This window comes from Notechis scutatus, chromosome 1, assembly GCF_049901735.1.
Source record: "Notechis scutatus isolate UNSWTSFEM ecotype Mainland chromosome 1, rNotScu1.2, whole genome shotgun sequence".
In the NCBI taxonomy this organism is placed as follows: domain Eukaryota; kingdom Metazoa; phylum Chordata; class Lepidosauria; order Squamata; family Elapidae; genus Notechis; species Notechis scutatus.
In genome coordinates, this window is record NC_142009.1 from 312,455,470 (window position 1) to 312,472,639 (window position 17,170).

General features: G+C 40.9%; 1 protein-coding gene across 4 annotated transcripts; it reads left to right on the top strand.

Moving 5' to 3' along the window:
* Positions 1 to 1,731: 1,731 nt before the first annotated feature.
* On the top strand, positions 1,732 to 15,426 carry ZBTB25 (zinc finger and BTB domain containing 25). Of its 4 annotated transcripts, none has more exons than XM_087952286.1 (3): positions 1,732 to 1,842; positions 10,730 to 10,909; positions 12,588 to 15,426. In XM_087952286.1, exons 2-3 carry the CDS (start codon positions 10,737 to 10,739, stop codon positions 13,726 to 13,728), a joined length of 1,314 nt encoding a protein of 437 aa, XP_087808412.1. In that variant the 5' UTR covers positions 1,732 to 1,842; positions 10,730 to 10,736; the 3' UTR covers positions 13,729 to 15,426. The 4 variants fall into 4 exon arrangements, with proteins under 4 accessions (XP_087808412.1, XP_087808414.1, XP_087808411.1 ...); XM_087952288.1 differs by having other exon boundaries at positions 1,766 to 1,842; positions 12,585 to 15,426; XM_087952285.1 differs by having other exon boundaries at positions 1,825 to 1,902; positions 12,585 to 15,426.
* Positions 15,427 to 17,170: the final 1,744 nt, after the last annotated feature.

Below are 17,170 nucleotides of genomic sequence, written 5' to 3' on the forward strand. Positions count from 1 at the left end.
TAACCTCTATTTTAATGTTACAGTGAGACAAGGAAGCTCTTCAGATGGGAACTGTGTTACTTCACTTTCTTTGAAATGCTATAAGCCGGAAAGCTTAGGAGGGAGGTAGGGGGAGTTCTCTTGCTCAGTGTGGACATTGGGGCCTTGGCCTTCTGTCCTGTGAGCTTTCAAGCTGCACTCAACGTTTCATTTTCTTTAATGAAACTGCATCTGAATGGAAGGATTCTTTTCTGTTCCTCCTTAGAAGGTTGGGCCAGGGTCATCTGCCAGCTCCCCCACTGAAAAGTGGAATATACGGTAACAGAATAATGGAGTTGGAAGGGACCTTGGAGGTCTTCCAATCCAACCTCTGCTCAAGCAGGAAACCCTACCATTTCAGACAAATGGTTGTCCAATCTCTTCTTAAAAACTTCCAAAGTTGGAGTACCCAAAACTTCTGGAAGCAAGCCATTTCCCTCAATTAATTGTTCTGTCAGGAAATGTCTCCTCATTTCTAGGTTGGATCTCCTCTTGATTACTTTCCATCCATTGCTTTTCTCCTGTTTTCAGATACTTTGGATAACAGGCTGACCCCCTCTTTTTTGTGGCTGTCTCTTAGATTTATTTATTTATTTAGTCAATTGCTTACAAGATAATAGGTATAAGTAAAAACATAGTTATGAATACATGGATACATATAAGAAAAATAAAAGAAACAATAGGACAGGGACGGTAGGCACGTTGCTGCGCTTATGCACGCCCCCTACAGACCTCTTAGGAAAGGGGTGAGGTCAATAGTAGACAGTCTAAGGTTAAAGTTTTTGGGGTTTGGGGAAGAAACCACAGAGTCAGGTAGAGTATTCCAGACATTGACCACTCTGTTGCTGGTTGTATTTCCTGCAATCAAGTTTGGTGCGATTAACCTTGAGTTTGTATCTATTGTTTGCTCTTGTATTGTTATGGTTGAAGCTGAAGTATTCATTGACAGGTAGGACATTGCAATGTATGATTTTACATACTATACTTAGATTGGACCGAAGGCGGCGTAGTTCTAGATTTTCTAGGTCTAGAATTTCGAGTCTGGTGGCATAAGGTATTCTGCAATGAGTAGAGGAGTGGAGAACTCTTGTGAAATATTTGTGGACTTTCTCAACTGTGTTAATATCAGATACGTAATGTGGGTTCCAGACTGATGAACTGTATTCGAGTATTGGTCTAGCAAATATTTTGTATGCTCTAGTTATTAGTGTAATATTACCAGAGAAAAAGCTACGAAAGATTAGGATAACAACTCTTAATGCCTTTTTGGCTATGTAGTTACAGTGTGCTCTAGCACTTAGGTCATTAGAGGTGAGTACTCCAAGATCCTTGACAGAGTTTGGATCATCAACAAGGTCTTGACTATTCAGCCTGTATTTTATTTTCTGATTTTCTTTGCCAATATGTAGGACAGAGCATTTATTTGTTGAGATTTGAAGTTGCCATTTGTTTGACCATTGATATTGGAACAGTGCTGCTATCATGCAACACCCCCGCCCACAGTCCTTCTTTTCATTAAACTAGACTTGCTCCCTTTCAAAGACATAAAAAAGAGCTGCTACCCAGGAGAAGGACCCTAATCAGCCTAGAACGGTGTAATTCAGCTCTTGTCCTTTTTTTCAGCCAGCGGACACGACTTCCACCTTCTATTTTGGAAGCGAGGTTCGTCTTTTCCTTCTGCCTAGGAAAGTGTGACGGTGGCGGTGGGAGCGGAAGGCGATGGTCGCGGGCACGCGCGGCAGCGACAACGCGCCTCGCGTGTGCACGCCACCCCCAGTGTACCGCCGTCGCTTACCGCTTTCCTGTTGTCAAGGGCGGATCGGGGTAAGGAATCAAGCGGGCGAGGTACCGGCTGGTTGCACTGCTGGCGCCGGATTTCCCCGGGTGCGTTTGGGGGTCCCTAAAGAGAGGCGGATGCGCCGTCTCTTTGTGTAAACACTCCGCACCCTCCTCCCGCCTTAGTTTTCACCAGGGAGGCCGGAGAGGGGCTTTTCGGAGCCGAGAGCCACTTGCGGCCGCTGACCCCCTGGGCTAACGGAGCGCAGAAAGAGGGAACCGGACCCTCACGAGAGGCTGCAAGCTTGGCCGCCGGCTCGTCTCCGTCCACGCAGACACGTTCGTGCATTTGGCGTTGGCGGCGTTGTGGCGTTTGCAGACCTTGTGGGCGGCGGCAAGGCGGCCTGGAAAACCGAGCGGCGTCTTGCTGGAGGAGGGCGTCGCTTTCTCCGACTCCCACCCTCGGGGCTTTCCCCGAGCGAGCGAGGGAGGGAGGGAGTTTCAACCCTGCTCCTGCCGTGGCGGCTGTTTAAGAGGAGGCGGCGGCGGTTCCTTGGAGTCAGCCAAGTCGAGTCGAGCCAGTTTAGGTTGCGAACCAGCTGGTCACGAGTAGTTCAGTTCTCTCACCCGGAAGCTTGTTTGATTTTTATCGACTGAGGCTTCTCCAACTTGGCGCCCTCCAGATGAGGGGTCTGCGACTCCCATCCTTCCTTGCCAGGGAAGGTGGAGGGCGCCATGTTCCATTAGAACTGGAGAGGATAAAACACCAGGACTCTGGGAAAGGGGAAACTGCTCTCTAGCCGGCAGGTTTATGACATTAATTGGAAAATTGCTCTTAGATTCTGACTTTTAAGTTTACGTTAATATTTGTGCGTTGTATTTAAAAAACAAAACCCTTTCTGTATTGAAACTGTAGACTCCAGATAATTGTATTGGGGAGAGAGAAATGAACTTAATTTGGAAAAACCTGTAAAGATTCTTTCAGTAGGAATCTAGTGGTTTTATCCTGCTTATTATGCAATAGTGAGGGTACTTTTTTGTAGAGTTTTGTTTTCTTTTAAGCACTATACATGGGACAGATTTTTTTTTATCTTTTAAGAATCTGTCTCCCAGAATTGCATAAATAATTGCTTTATTGCTGTCCTGTACTTTGGTTCCTTTTCTTTTAGTTCATAATTCATATTTAGTTTTGTCACTAATTTACTTTTATTTTTGTAAATAATTTGTATTACAGTTTAAAAATGCAAAGACTAAAAACCTAATACAAGCTAAAAAAATACAAAAAGCAACAAGTAGAGGGAAAAGTGGGAGAAGGAAAAAAATAAAAGAAAAAGGGATTTTTTTTCTTTATAGGTTTTTTTCTTTCTTTTTACTGTAACTCAGAACCAAGTTACATTTATGTTGCTGAAGATGCTGACTAGATTCAGAGGATGCAAAAATATTGTGTAAACTAATTTGCCCAACTTCACAACTTCAACTTCGTGACTTAAGCATGGTTTGGCTGCTCATAAGTAAATGTATCATGCCAATATAGTTAATGAAAGGTGACATTTAAATGCTGACCTCATTTTTCAGGTTTCAGTCTCCCAAATGTTAAGGGTTAACAAGGGGAGTAGATTTCATTTTCCTCAGTGCCCTCCAGGATGTTTCTTACACTCCAGGCTGAATCATTTAAAAGTGCCATCCTGTTTATTCCTATTCAAAAGTATCATTGTATTTGTTGGCATTTGCCCCATGAAATGTACTAGGAATTTAATATATTTAATATATGCCTTTACCAAGATGCAGTACAAACAAAAAAAAATCCATAATAATTACCGGTACAAGGTATAATCTAACTAAATTATGTTAGAACCCAGCAAACAAATATTAACATCAAAACAACCAACACAACAATATATTTAAATAATGCCCTGCAATAACACTGAGTTTGTAGACATTAATAATCATTATAATTCTGGGCTCTGGTTTTAATGTTGCTGCCTATTTATTTATTTGATAGATTTGTGTTTATCAAGTCATCCATCTTTTTTTCCTGTAAGGTAGGTTGGATTGTAAGAAAGTGTATGGCTCAGAGTCACCCATGAATTTCCATAGCTTGGATGTGGATCTATGCTATAGATAACTATTATGCTATAGATCTTTCAATATGTTAAACAAGACTAGTGATATGGTAAAAATCTTGATCTGGTTCCCTAGACAAGATGTTCCATCTATAGCTCTGAAGATAATTTGCAATCACTCTAGCTTGAATAGTATCAAAAGGCCATAATAATTGGAGCATTTGCACAAGTACAGCCATTGTGCGAATTGTTCCTTCAGATAATCAGAGTTGGAAGGGACCTTATTGGTCATCTAGTCCAACTCCCTGTCCAAGTAGGAGACCCTACACCATTTCTGACAAATGGCAGTCCAATCTCTTCTTGAAAGTGTCAAGTGATAGCACTCCCACAACTTCCGAGGGCATTGGTTGTGCTCACTGTCAGAAAGTTTTTCCTTATTTCCAGGTTAAATCTGTCCTTATTCAGTTTCTATCCATTATTCCTTGTCTGGTCTACAGGCGCTTTAGAAAATAGCTTGACCCATTCCTCTCTGTGGCAGCCCCTCAAATATTGGAAGACCGCTATCATGTCTCCCCTGGTCCTTCTCTTCACTAGACTAGCCATGACCAGTTCCTGTAACCATTCTTCATATGTTTTAGTCTCCAGTCCCCTAATCATCCTGGTTGCTCTTCTCTGCACTTTTTCTAGAGTCTCAACGTCTTTTTTATAATGTGGTGAACAAAACTGGATGCAGTACTCTAGGTGTGGTCTTACTAAGGCTATAGAAGAGTGGTATTAGTACCTCACTTTGATCTCGATTGTATCCCTCTGTTAATGCAATTTAGGATTGCATTAGCTTTTTTGGCTGCTGCTGCACACTGCTGGCTCATATTTAGCTGATTGTCCACTAAGACTCCAAGATCCCTCTCACAGTTACTTCATAGTTACCTTCCATAGATCAATAGTCATTACATGTGGTTACTCTCATATTTTTGTCATTTCATGTATTGTATGTTACTGTTGCATGAGACCTCCTGGGTTCGGTTTATGGTCATTTACTCACATGCAGCCCTAGAAAATAGCTACACTCAAATCATCTTCAATTGAATGCTGATCCACAAATGGTTCTTTAGAATACATGGAGACCTGGTGAATTTAAAATAACAGCAAACTATACTGGTTACAATGTATATACCCATGATGGCGAACCTATGGCATGCATGCCACAGGTGGCACACAGAGCCATTTGTGCCGGCACGTGAGCTGCAGGCAAACTTACCTCACTGCGCATGAGCGCGCCTCACAGCTGATTTCAGCAGGTTTGAGGCCTTTTTTGGCCTTCCAGAGGCTTGAGGAAGGCTTCTGCTGGCTTCTACAGGCTTTACAGGGTGAAAACTAGGCCCGTTTCATCACTTCCTGTTTTTCCAGAAATACCGGAAGTGACAAAACGGACCTAGTTTTTGGCCTGCAAAGCTTACAGAAGTCTTCCTCAAGTCTCTGGGAGGCCGTAAAAGGCCTCAAACCGGCCAAAAATCAGCTGTGAGGCTCAGTGCAGGTAAAGGGGTGGGGGGGGATTGTGTGTGCATGCGTAGGGGGTATGGGGGGGCGAGCATTGCTTCTGGGTGCTGGCACCCGAGCGTGAGCGTGCAAACACACACACAATTAGGCTAAAGACCCTGATACAAGCAAATTGAAGGAGCCCCTATGGGATCACCACTGTCACCCGTCTTTGCAAACCTGTTCATGGAAGAATTCGAATCCAGAGCCCTGGCTAATGCCACCCACAAACCCAAACTATGGTTAAGATACATCGATGACACATTTGTGATTTGGCTCCTTGGAAAAGAAAACCTAAACAATTTCCTAACACACCTAAACAGCACACACCCCAAAGTCAAGTTCACCATGGAAACGGAAACAAACAAACAACTACCATTTCTAGATGTACTAATCTACGAAAAAAACAGATGGCACACTAGGACACACCATATACCAGAAGAAAACACACACTAACCGATACCTCAACGCCCAATCCCACCACCACCCAGCACAGATAAACTCCGTGGCCAAAACACTAATCACTAGAACCAAACGCCTGGCAGACAAGACACACATAAAGACTGAACTATGCACCCCGACTAAAGTACTGACAGCCAACGGCTTCCACAAAAGCAAAATCACCGGCTTGATCCAACAAAAACACACAGACATAATGGAGACCTAGAAGATGAACAGACCTATGGAACAGCTGTCCTGCCCTACATAAGAGGTACTACAGACAAAATCAGTAAGATACTACACAGGCATCACATCAAGACTGCCTTCAAAACAGACAGAAAAATAGCAGCCATCCTTAGAAACCCCAAAGATAAAATTGACCTGGAAAACCAGGGCATATTCGAAGTCCCCTGTGCATCATGCCCGGCCACATACATTGGACAGACCAATAGAAGAATAAGTACCCGCCTGGATGAACAAAAAAATGCAGTAAAAAAGCTGGAACACACTTCCTCACTAGTCCAACACATGAAAGCCACAGGTCATAGCATCAACTTCAATGGCACCAAAACCCTCGCCACTATAGAAAACCCCAGCCACAGAATTATCAGAGAAGCCATAGAGATTGAAAAAAGACCTGAAAGCATGAATAGAAGAGATGATTCCACCAGACTGTCAATCATTTGGAAGCCTGCACTCACAAACAAAAAAATCACACCACTAGCCAGGCAAACACCTGGGCACAAACTGATCCCCCCTGATACCTCCAGCTCAAACACACGCCAACCAGGCACCCAGATGAAACCTAGCTTCCTAACAAATGATAGCCGTCCATTTACTTGGAGCCAAGCTGCACTAAAAGCCTCCGATTCAGGAACACAAATCAAGACACACAAAAAAAGCCACAAAACAGACAGAAGATATTAGAAACACCAATCAAGCAGAACACAGCAAACTCCAAGACCAATAAACACAGACCAAGACTCCCAACCAATCAGGATGAAGAAAAAACCATTCTGGCACAGCAGTAGGCTAGCCCCAAATTTAAAACTGAAACCACTGTAAAAGTCTGACTCACAGACGAACACAATACAGAAGCCTGATGATAGCAGATGAGATTCTGCCGAAACATTGCTACAACTTTAAAAGCACAACTACAATGACGTGGGAAAATACCCGAACAAAGCTATATATATATATATGTATGTATGTATGTATGTATGTATGTATGTATGTATAAGTTCCCCCACACATGCATGCTAGTCGTTTCTGGCTCTAAGGGGCGGTGCTCATCTCCATTTCTAAGCCAAAGAGCCATCGCTGTCCGAAGACGTCTCTGTGGTCATGTGGCCAGCATGACTAAACGCTGAAGGCGCATGGAGCGCTGTTACCTTCCCACCAAAGTGGTCCCTATTTTTCTACTTGCATTTTTGTACGTCCTTTCAAACTGCTAGGTTGGCAGAAGTTGGGACAAGTAACGGGAGCTCACTCTGTCCAACCTTCTGACTGACAAGCTCAGCATCTTAGCCACTGAGCCACACCATCTCGTGTGTATGTGTGTGTGTGTGTATCACATGCCTTTCACATGTGTGTTGTGTATGTATCACACACACACACACAGCCACAGTTAGCCTCAACTCTGCTGGTAGGCACTAACTAGAGGAATGAAAGGTGCCACGTCTGGATCCAAAATCACTCCAAGAATGGGTGGTCTTTTATCTCCCAAAGTCCTTGCTTTGTTGAGTCACAAGACTGGCTGCTACTCTTACCTTGTTGATTTACAAGTCTGGTAGCTCTGATGGAATTTGGAGAGGGGTTTCCCAAGTGCTCAAACCCAATTTCTTTTGTCGGGTTTAGGTGACATTTTCCTTTGTTTCCTTAATGACTTGGTTCCGTATTTATTTCCTGAAGGGATCTTTTAGATAAGAGCCTGGTCCTGGTTGCTTACCTGCCTGCATCATTTTTAGGTATGGAAGCTTCAGCCTAATCTTAAACAACTCACTGTACATTGGGCTGTTTACATTCAGAAGCTTAGATCATGTGGCTGCCTGAATAGTTATTGACATATCTAAATTTACCCACGGAACAGTTCTATTCACGGAGAAGCATTGGCTGCTGGTTAACTTCTGAGGTACAATTCAAGGTTCTGGTTGTCACCTACATGATTTGACCTGGATATCTTCAAGAGCATCTAACTCCAAAGTGAATCTGCCCATCCAGTGAGATAAGAGAGGGCTTGTGGAGATCCTGCTCCCAAGGGGAGTCCATCTTCCGAGACCCTGAATTTTTGACTTTAGCCTTTTCACATCCAAACATCCTCTTGCAGTTGAGCTTTGGCTGGTCCATGAAAACATGGCCCCTTGAGAGAGCTTGTGGCAGGTGTTAAGGTCTGACTTCCTCCTGGTGAATGGCGCTGTTTCTGTTTTGAAATTACACATGTATAGAATATATGTATTCTATATATGTATAGAATAGGTGTGTGTATATGACATAAATCAAAGGCTATGAAAAAAGATCTTGCAAACTGTAAAAATAAGAATGCTTTTAACTTTTCTTCCTTTTTCTTTCTTTTTTCTTTCTTTTCTTTCTTTTCAATCTTCTTTCTTTTCTTCCTTCTTTTTTCTCTCTCGTTTATTTGTGTATGTATCATTGGTTGTTTTTAATTGTAAAAACTAATAAACTGTTTTTTTAAAAAAAAAGAAAAAAAGAAATTACACATTGAATTATACACTGTTTTAATTTTTTATGACTTTATATCAGTTAGATGTGCAGGAATGAAGTAGCACAGAAATCCAGCAAAGTAATATATACATTTCCTCTTTCAAGATCTCTCACTGTCAGAGTAGGAAATGTAGTAGTGGAAAACTTTTCCAGTCTCCAATATAAGTTTTCCTAATGGGGGAAAGGAAATAAAGGAATGGTGGCAGGGAGAGTTCCAGGAAAAGCTATAAATTACAAGGCTCCTATTCTTTCCCAGATCCTGACTTAACAGAAGGAAAGAAATGTAAAAATGTACTCAGCCAGAAGGGAATGCCCACATCCTTGTTTTTGTCCTCTGTTGGACAGCTCAGCCAACATTAGCTTGAATGGTATGTTACACCCAAATCTGTTGCCCAGTTATCCAGGTTAAGTCTTCCTATAATGGCCACCATTATATAATAATATATAATATATATAATGGCCACCATTATATGAAAAAAGATGTCACCCAGACCATCTCCTCCCTTAAAATCCTACCATCACCAGTTAGGGCAGAAGTGGACAATTTGTGGCCCCAGGGCTTCATCTGATCTCTTAATGTCCTTCATTGTGGTCCTCAAAACCTCCTCCTGCCTTGGAAATCATTAAGAAAATATTGGAATGTGCTGAAATGAGTAGATTGACATTTGAAATTAGAGAACAAGAGGATAAACAATTTTATAAAATTTGGGACCTTTTCTATCAATGGTTAGATAATAAAATACAATAATGAAATATGTAGAACTTTAGAAAATAATATATAAAGATGTATTTTTTCTTATTTTTTTATTATACCTACAAAATGTTTTTAGGATAGATTTGGAAAGATTATATGAATTGTTATAAAATAAATTAAGTAAACTATGGTTATCTCGCAAAATATGAAAAAATAAAATTATTGTCAAATGATTGATTAATAATGATACTAGGGCAGTGATCCCCAACCTTTTTACGCGCGCCTGGTACGCATCAGCTGCGCGCCATATTTTTGATGAAAAGTGCTTCCGGTGACCTCACGGAAGCACTTTCATCAAAAGATGCGGGCTGTGACTTTCCGGGTAGAAATGGCTTTCTACCGGAAAAGCTCACCAGCTCGCCACCATCTTTTTGATGAAGCGTGCTTCCGGTAAGCTTTCTACCCGGAAAAGCTCACGGAAGCACTTTCATCAAAAGATGGCGGCGCCACAAGCCAGCGCCCGGTAGGACCTGTTCGCGGACGTGCGTCCGCGGACGGGGTTGGGGACCCTGTACTAGGGTATTCAATTTTTGATTGATAATATGAGCTATTATGCAATGTAACTGTAACTGAAGACTATGAAATGGATGCACACAAAAAATTTGTAAACCAACTGGCACACTGCTTGTACACTTATGGAAGAAAGTTTGATGTTTTTATGTTTTGTTTGTTTATGTTTGTCTTTAAAAACTAATAAAATTTACAAAAAAACCAAAACCCTCCTCCTGCCTTAATGTTGGTAGATAGGAAATAAGAAAACTAAGCACTGCAATATTTCACCAATATTTAAATTTGTAAAATTGTCCCCATTCAAAAAAATGCTCATCCCAAAATGTATGGCTAAACATCTATGAAGATTCTCAGTCATCCAGGTCATAGTTGTCTCAAAGGTGGTTTTGAAAAAGCAACTGGACTGATTTTTTTATTTTATTTATTTATTTTTGAGGAAGAAGAAAAAGACGCCTTGCTTCTCATCCAGGAAGCTTCATCAGTTGCATTGGATGGTGGAGGAGATGGAAGGATACCTATTGTACTGGTGACTTCCCCACCATCCAGTACAACTGATGAAGCTTCTTGGATGGAAAGCAAAAAGTCTTTTTTTTTCCTCAAAAAAAACCCCCCACAAAAATATCCCAATCCAGTTGCCTTAAAAAAAAAAATCTTTGAGACAACTATGACCTGGATGATTGAGACTCTTCGTAGACATTTCCCCATTCAAAAGGAAGTACAAAACCCATATCACCCAGTTTACTTCGTTGCTTCAGTGAATATAATCCTAACTCTTCTTTGGCCTCTGAAAGATTGCCTGGGCCAAGATGGATACCTGATGTAATGTGTTTTGCAGTAGACTGCAGGCCTTCCTGCAGTTGCCTGCCCTGAAGTTAGCATGTTCCTTGAGATAATTTCTTTTGTCTCCTAGAAACACAATGGATACAGCAAGCCACAGCCTGATCCTCCTGCAACAACTCAACATGCAGCGAGAATTCGGCTTTCTTTGTGACTGCACAGTTGCAATTGGAGATGTCTACTTCAAAGCTCATCGAGCTGTCCTGGCTGCTTTTTCCAACTATTTTAAGATGATATTCATTCATCAGACAAGGTAAGCCAGTGTCCTTTTTTGAAGAACATTTAAGACTCATGTTGACTTTTTGATGGGAGCTTCAGAAATAATTGTTCTCATGTGATTTTTAGCATTTTATTTGCTGGCTTCTACATATATCATGGAAATTCCTGGTGGGCATGACTTCAAATAATGTATCTCTTTATCCTCCAAATGACTTGCAAAATAATCAGGAGCTCAGATAAAAGGGATCATTTTAGTGATGGACAAGATGATTTTCATTTTAATTATTATATTGGTTTAAAGGAGCATTTCTTAAACTTGGCAACTTTAGAATGTGTGAATGGGAAAATTCTGGGAAATAAAGTCCACACATCTTAAAATTGCCAAGTTTGGAAAATATTAATTTAAAGGATACATTTATATAACAGAAAACAGACTTACTATGAGAAGGTTCTGTTTCATAGCAGAAGAGTTATTGGAGGGTCCCACTGCTGGATGTGTCTTCTGCCATCCAGTCATAGGGCTGTGCGATTCTGTAATCACTTATGTTTTGGTTGCAATGAGAACAAGCATATCTGGTGTTTGTTTATTGCTTGGAAAATGTCAACTTCATAGAAAATCTTCCACAAGCTCAGTGTTCCTATTGGAGAGACTTGTCAACTTTTCTCTCTTCCTTTAACTGAAAACAGGGATGTTATCTTTGATTTAGTCTGGGAGGAAACTCAGCAAAAGGAGCAAGGAGGTGGTGAGAGAAGTTGGGCAGGGAGTTGTAACTTTTAAGAAATGTAAGCTTTCTTCTGTCCATCAGTGTACTAGGTGTGAATCTCCCACCCTCTTCACAATTACAAATAATCCTTTGTGGGCGCTAAATTTTATGAGTTGGGGTATCTGGCTTTTGAGACAAGAAGAAAAAGTAACCAAGCTTTCCTTTCTCATCTGTTACGTTCAGAGGACAGCACTGCTGTCACTCCTAGCAGCAGCACGTCACCACTCTTGAGTGAGGGAAACACTTCTAGTAGCTTCATTCCTGAGAGCTGTTAAGAGCAATGCAGGAATGGGGAGTAGTTTTCAAAACAACATACTTCCCTCATGGGTGTCACTAGGGAGAAGTCAGGATGGTGGCCGCAGTTTCCAGATAACACCGTTCTTGCAGTCTCAAGCCAGGAGGAATGCATAACAGCCATTTGTATGTAAGTTAGCCTAGAGCAGGGGTTGGCAACCTTAAACACTCAAAAGAGCCCCAAAGGTCCTAACCAGAAGCCCCCTGTTTAATTCTGGAGCCGACCGGAAGTCTGGTTTCCCCACCATATAGTCCTCTTAGCACAGCGTCCTTTTTCCTTTTACCAACCGGCGACAGGAAGCTGCAGCAGAGGGATGAAAGAGCCACATGTGGCTCCAGAGCCATGGGTTGCCGATCCCTGGCCTAGAGTATCTGCCAGCTTTTGTTCTTAGATATGCAGTGATGTTTTAACATATTTTCACAACCGAAACTTTTCCTAATATCTTTTACATTTTATGCATCTATATATGACTTTGGAATTCCATTTTATGCATTTATAGAAGGGCCTCCGAATCCTTTAAATTATATATCTTAATTAACATATTCATTCTTAAGGCTCCTTTGAGACATACTGAATATGCTTGTCTTCATCCTTCAATAAACAGAGATTTAACCATGATGTTCTTACTTAACTCTCACTTTTGTTTCAAGCAGTGAATGCATAAAGATTCAGCCCGCTGATATCCAACCTGACATATTCAGCTACTTGCTTCATATAATGTACACTGGCAAAGGACCTAAACAGATGGTCAGTCATACGCGACTAGAAGAAGGCATCCGTTTCCTGCATGCTGACTATCTTTCTCGCATGGCAATTGAAATGAACCAGATGCTTTCTCCAGAGGTTGTGCAGTCTTCAAACCTTTATGGGATTCAGATCTCAACCACACATAAGGCTGTGAAGGAGAATCTCCAAGCAAAGGAAAACTTAACCAATATTGGTAGTAGACCCGCTAATCAGGGAGATCATCCTCAGCTCCAGCTATCTCTGGCAATTGGGTTGGATGATGGGTCTTTGGACCAGCAGGTTTCCCATCCTTCTACCAAGACCGCTGGGAAACCACCAGAGGAGGCTACAAATCCACCTGTGACTATAAAACAAGAGAAGACTGACGCAGAGCCAGTTGTGTCTCAGAGTCACACATCATCCTCCCCAAATCTCAGGAGTCCAGCCTTTTCCAAAGAAAACCTCAAAGTTCATTTATGCCAGTACTGTGGGGAACATTTTGAATCCAGGAACAATTTATGTGAACACCTGTTTACTCATGTGTCAGGATCATTGCCCTTCAGGGTTCCCACCTCCATCCTGGAAAGCAATAACCTTAGCCAACTGCAGCCACTCAGTGAAAACTGTGAAGCTACTGAAAGCCACCGACTCAGTTCCTTCCTTCAGAAAGAAAATGAGCACTACTCAGAATATCCCAGCCACCCCAACCTAGAAGCACTGCCAATTGGCCAGCTGTCACTGGTGTCCAAGGATACAGAACCTGTGGAATTAAACTGTAATTTTTCCTTTTCACGGAAAAGAAAGATCAGCTGCACTATTTGTGGTCACAAATTTCTCCGAAAAAACCAGCTTCTTGAACACATGTATACGCACAAAGGTAAACACTTCAAATTTGCCCGATACCAGCGGGTTGGCAACACGGCAGCTGTCAAGTTTCAGCCATATGGTGACAATTGGATCCCAAGTGTGGTGAAAAGCGGCACTCTCTCACAAGCTCAGGTGGAGTCACAAAACGCATTGGATCCTGACCTCTCTCAAGAGAGCATTGATACTATACTTGTGGAATAGTTCTCTCCTTTCCATTCTCTTTGATCTGCAAGTTTGTAGCCTGGGCATTCATGCGTTCAGCCCTATTGTATGAATCCTGCTGAAAGAGTTTTTTGTTCTTCTGAAACACAGCATGGCAGACACCCTGTTGTATGTTCCTAGTTGGTGGGTCAGCTGTTTTCCAGAATATCCCAGTAATGTATGCCTTGAAGAATGCATTTGGAAAAAGCATATGATATAGCCAGAACTTTGTATATAAAATATGTAAAATATTTTGTACATAAAATATTGCTGGGAAATACAATCAGAGCCACCAAAAGAGTAAAGGCTTCACATGCAGGAACTTTTAGGTTCAGACTTATTGCTGGAACTTAAAAGACCATGAAATGCTATTCTCTGTCAACCTAAAGCTGTTTGTTTGCGGTACATGTTCTGCTCAGACCACTGTTGTGGAAGATATGATAGTCACAGATATTTTTAGTGATATCCATATAATGCTGGCATGACGCCTGTAGAGCTTTCCATGATACATCAGGTTGGGAGGACAATAAAAGGAAATTGCAGTACTCATAAAAGAAAATGTTTATTGTAAATCATATTTAAATTAAATATGTTTTAAATTAATATTCTGTTTAATGTTCTTCAGTTTAAAGAAGTGTGTCACTGATCAGTTTACTAGTTATGGAATTAGATTAAATAATTACAAGTACTGTAAAATAAAATATCTGTTCAGTTGCACTATTTCCTTTGCCAGGCTAGAAATTGTTACACACTGACATGTAATTTTAATAAAATGACTTTGTTATGAGCATGTGGGAGGTTGATCCAAGTCACAGCACTCAAGATACCTTCTGGGAATCTTCTATTTTTTTTATTAGCACAGCAAAGTAAAGGAAATTTTCAGTTTCAGTGTTTTATTGCAGCAACTTAGCCAGACAAACTAAATTGCTTTTCTGCCCCATTCCAACCTTACCTAGTGATAAGTAGCCAGGAAGCTACAATAATACTACAAAGCAAAGCAATATCAAAGAATGTGTATATAATTCCAAACATTTCTACTAATGTGATCAAGTACTTTCTACTTCTGATGAAGTTTACCCTGTTACCTGTGGGTCAAAATTATTTGCTAAATATGAACACTCTTACGTCTACATCAATGTTTATCAGTCTCGGCAACCTAAATTCTGAGGACTCCCAGTATTTCCCCAGCCAACTTGCTTTTAATTGTTAAGATTAAGTACTAGTTTACATTCTATCGCTATTTCTTACATCGAAGTAAAAGTAGGTTGATTACACTGGTTAGCATTCTCTCAAAATTACAAAACTCTGTCATTTATTTTGGCCATGGCATTTGGGGGAATTCACTGGAGAAAGCAATTATGTTTGGAAGAGTTAGGGGTAAAAGGAAACCAGGCCACCAAAGAACATATGTGAATCACATGGTTCATACCACAACATGTTCCATTACTTGCCCTCCTTGTGTCTACTATAGACACATATACTAGGGAGTGGGTGTTCCATTTTCTTTCTAGTACAATATGACTTAATTGATACTTAAAGCTGTTATGTATATTGGTTAAGGTGATAACCATAGAGTGGGCTATGACATTAACTGAAGGCATCTTGCTTTCTAAAGCATTACAGCATACACCAATTGATTCTGGTAATAATTCTGGGTTTTAAATTCTTCACTCATTATTAAAAATTAAAGAAAGAAACTCAGTAATTTTGTATTGCGGATTCTCATGTTTCTTTTCTATAACAGCTTGCACTTGATCATTGTGGTTTCCCAAGCACCTTCTGCAGAATTAAGGGTTAGTTTGGATGAAGGCTCTGACATAGAAATGAAAGTTACGATGGATTTATGGAGAGTTGGCAGTTTATAAATTTGACTAACCATTTCAGCAGAGGATTACATTGTCTTATCTCTGGATACAACATAACCTAGTGATAGAATGTATACTTTGCATACATACATTTCTAAGTTCTGTTCCTAAACTCCCCAGCTAAAAGGTTTGGTAAAAAGTAGGGGAGACTGGTAGAACCACTGACAAAGGAACAGTTTTTCCAGTGTGGTCTTTTGATCTGATATGCACAGGTAGTCCTCGGGTTACAAGCACTGTTCTGTTATTGTCATTCTGTATTAGTGACTGTTCAGAGTTACAACAGTGCTGAACAAGGGGGACTTAAGTCTGGTCCTTAGATTTCTGGCTGTTGTATCATCCCTGCAGTCACATGACTGAATTACAGGTACATAGTGCCCAGCTTGTAATTACAGTGTTTCAGCTAGCCACAATTGTGATTTCCAATGTTCACTGCTTGCTTCTCTCAAGCAAAGTCAATGGGGAAGCTGGCAGGAAGTCTAAAGTCACACCTGCTTTTTTGTCCAACTGCGCTCTGCAGAGCCTATCCAAACAACCCTTCTGCAGCATTTACACACCCGTTGAACTACTACTTCAAATCTGGGATTCCTGCCTCTACCTGCTTAACCCATGTGGTCCTGGGGTTACAATGTCATCTGGGAGTACTGAGATTTCTGTCGCTAAGTGATATGGTTCATGATGTCATGCATTATGACTGCATCACTTAGCAATGGAAATTCCAATTGCCATTCTAATCCAAGGACTAGCTGTATTCTACCTGTATTTCCTTAAAGTGAGCAGGAGCATAGATGATCACAGACATCTTTTTGTTAAAAAGAGCATGGTATTAGTATTTCCCCACACATACCTTTTAAGTTTTACTACAGATATCCTGCATTAGTTCATATACGCAAAAGAGTGGTATCTGCAAAGCAATATATAATTTTTAAAATATAAAATTACAGTTCATTGCAGAAATAGTGTCCTTGGAGAGATTTTTTAGAATTAAGACCTTTTTAGGATACAAGATCATGTTTGTTGCACTGGCCTAGTAGGAAGGCAAAGGTGCTGGGAGTGTCCCTCAGATTCTAGTTATCCTCTGACTACAGCTGTATAAGTGAAACTCGAAAAATTAGAATATCATGCAAAAGTTCATTTATTTCAGTAATGCAACTTAAAAGGTGAAACTAATATATGAGATAGACTCATTACATGCAAAGCAAGATAGTTCAAGCCATGATGTGTCATAATTGAGATGAGTATGGTTTACAGCTCATGAAAACCCCAAATCCACAATCTCAGAAAATTAGAATATTACATGCAATCAATAAAACAAGAATTGTACATAGAACAATATCGGACCTCTGAAAAGTATAAGCATCCATACATATACAGTACTGAGTTTGGGCCCCCTTTGCAGCAATTACTGCCTCAATGCGGCATGGCATGGAAGCTATCAGCCTATGGCACTGCTGAGGTGTTATGGAAGACCAGGATGCTTCATTAGCAGCCTTCAGCTCTTCTGCATTGTTCGGTCTCATATCTCTCATCTTTCTCTTGGCAATGCCCCATAGATTATGGGGTTCAGGTCAGGCGAGTTT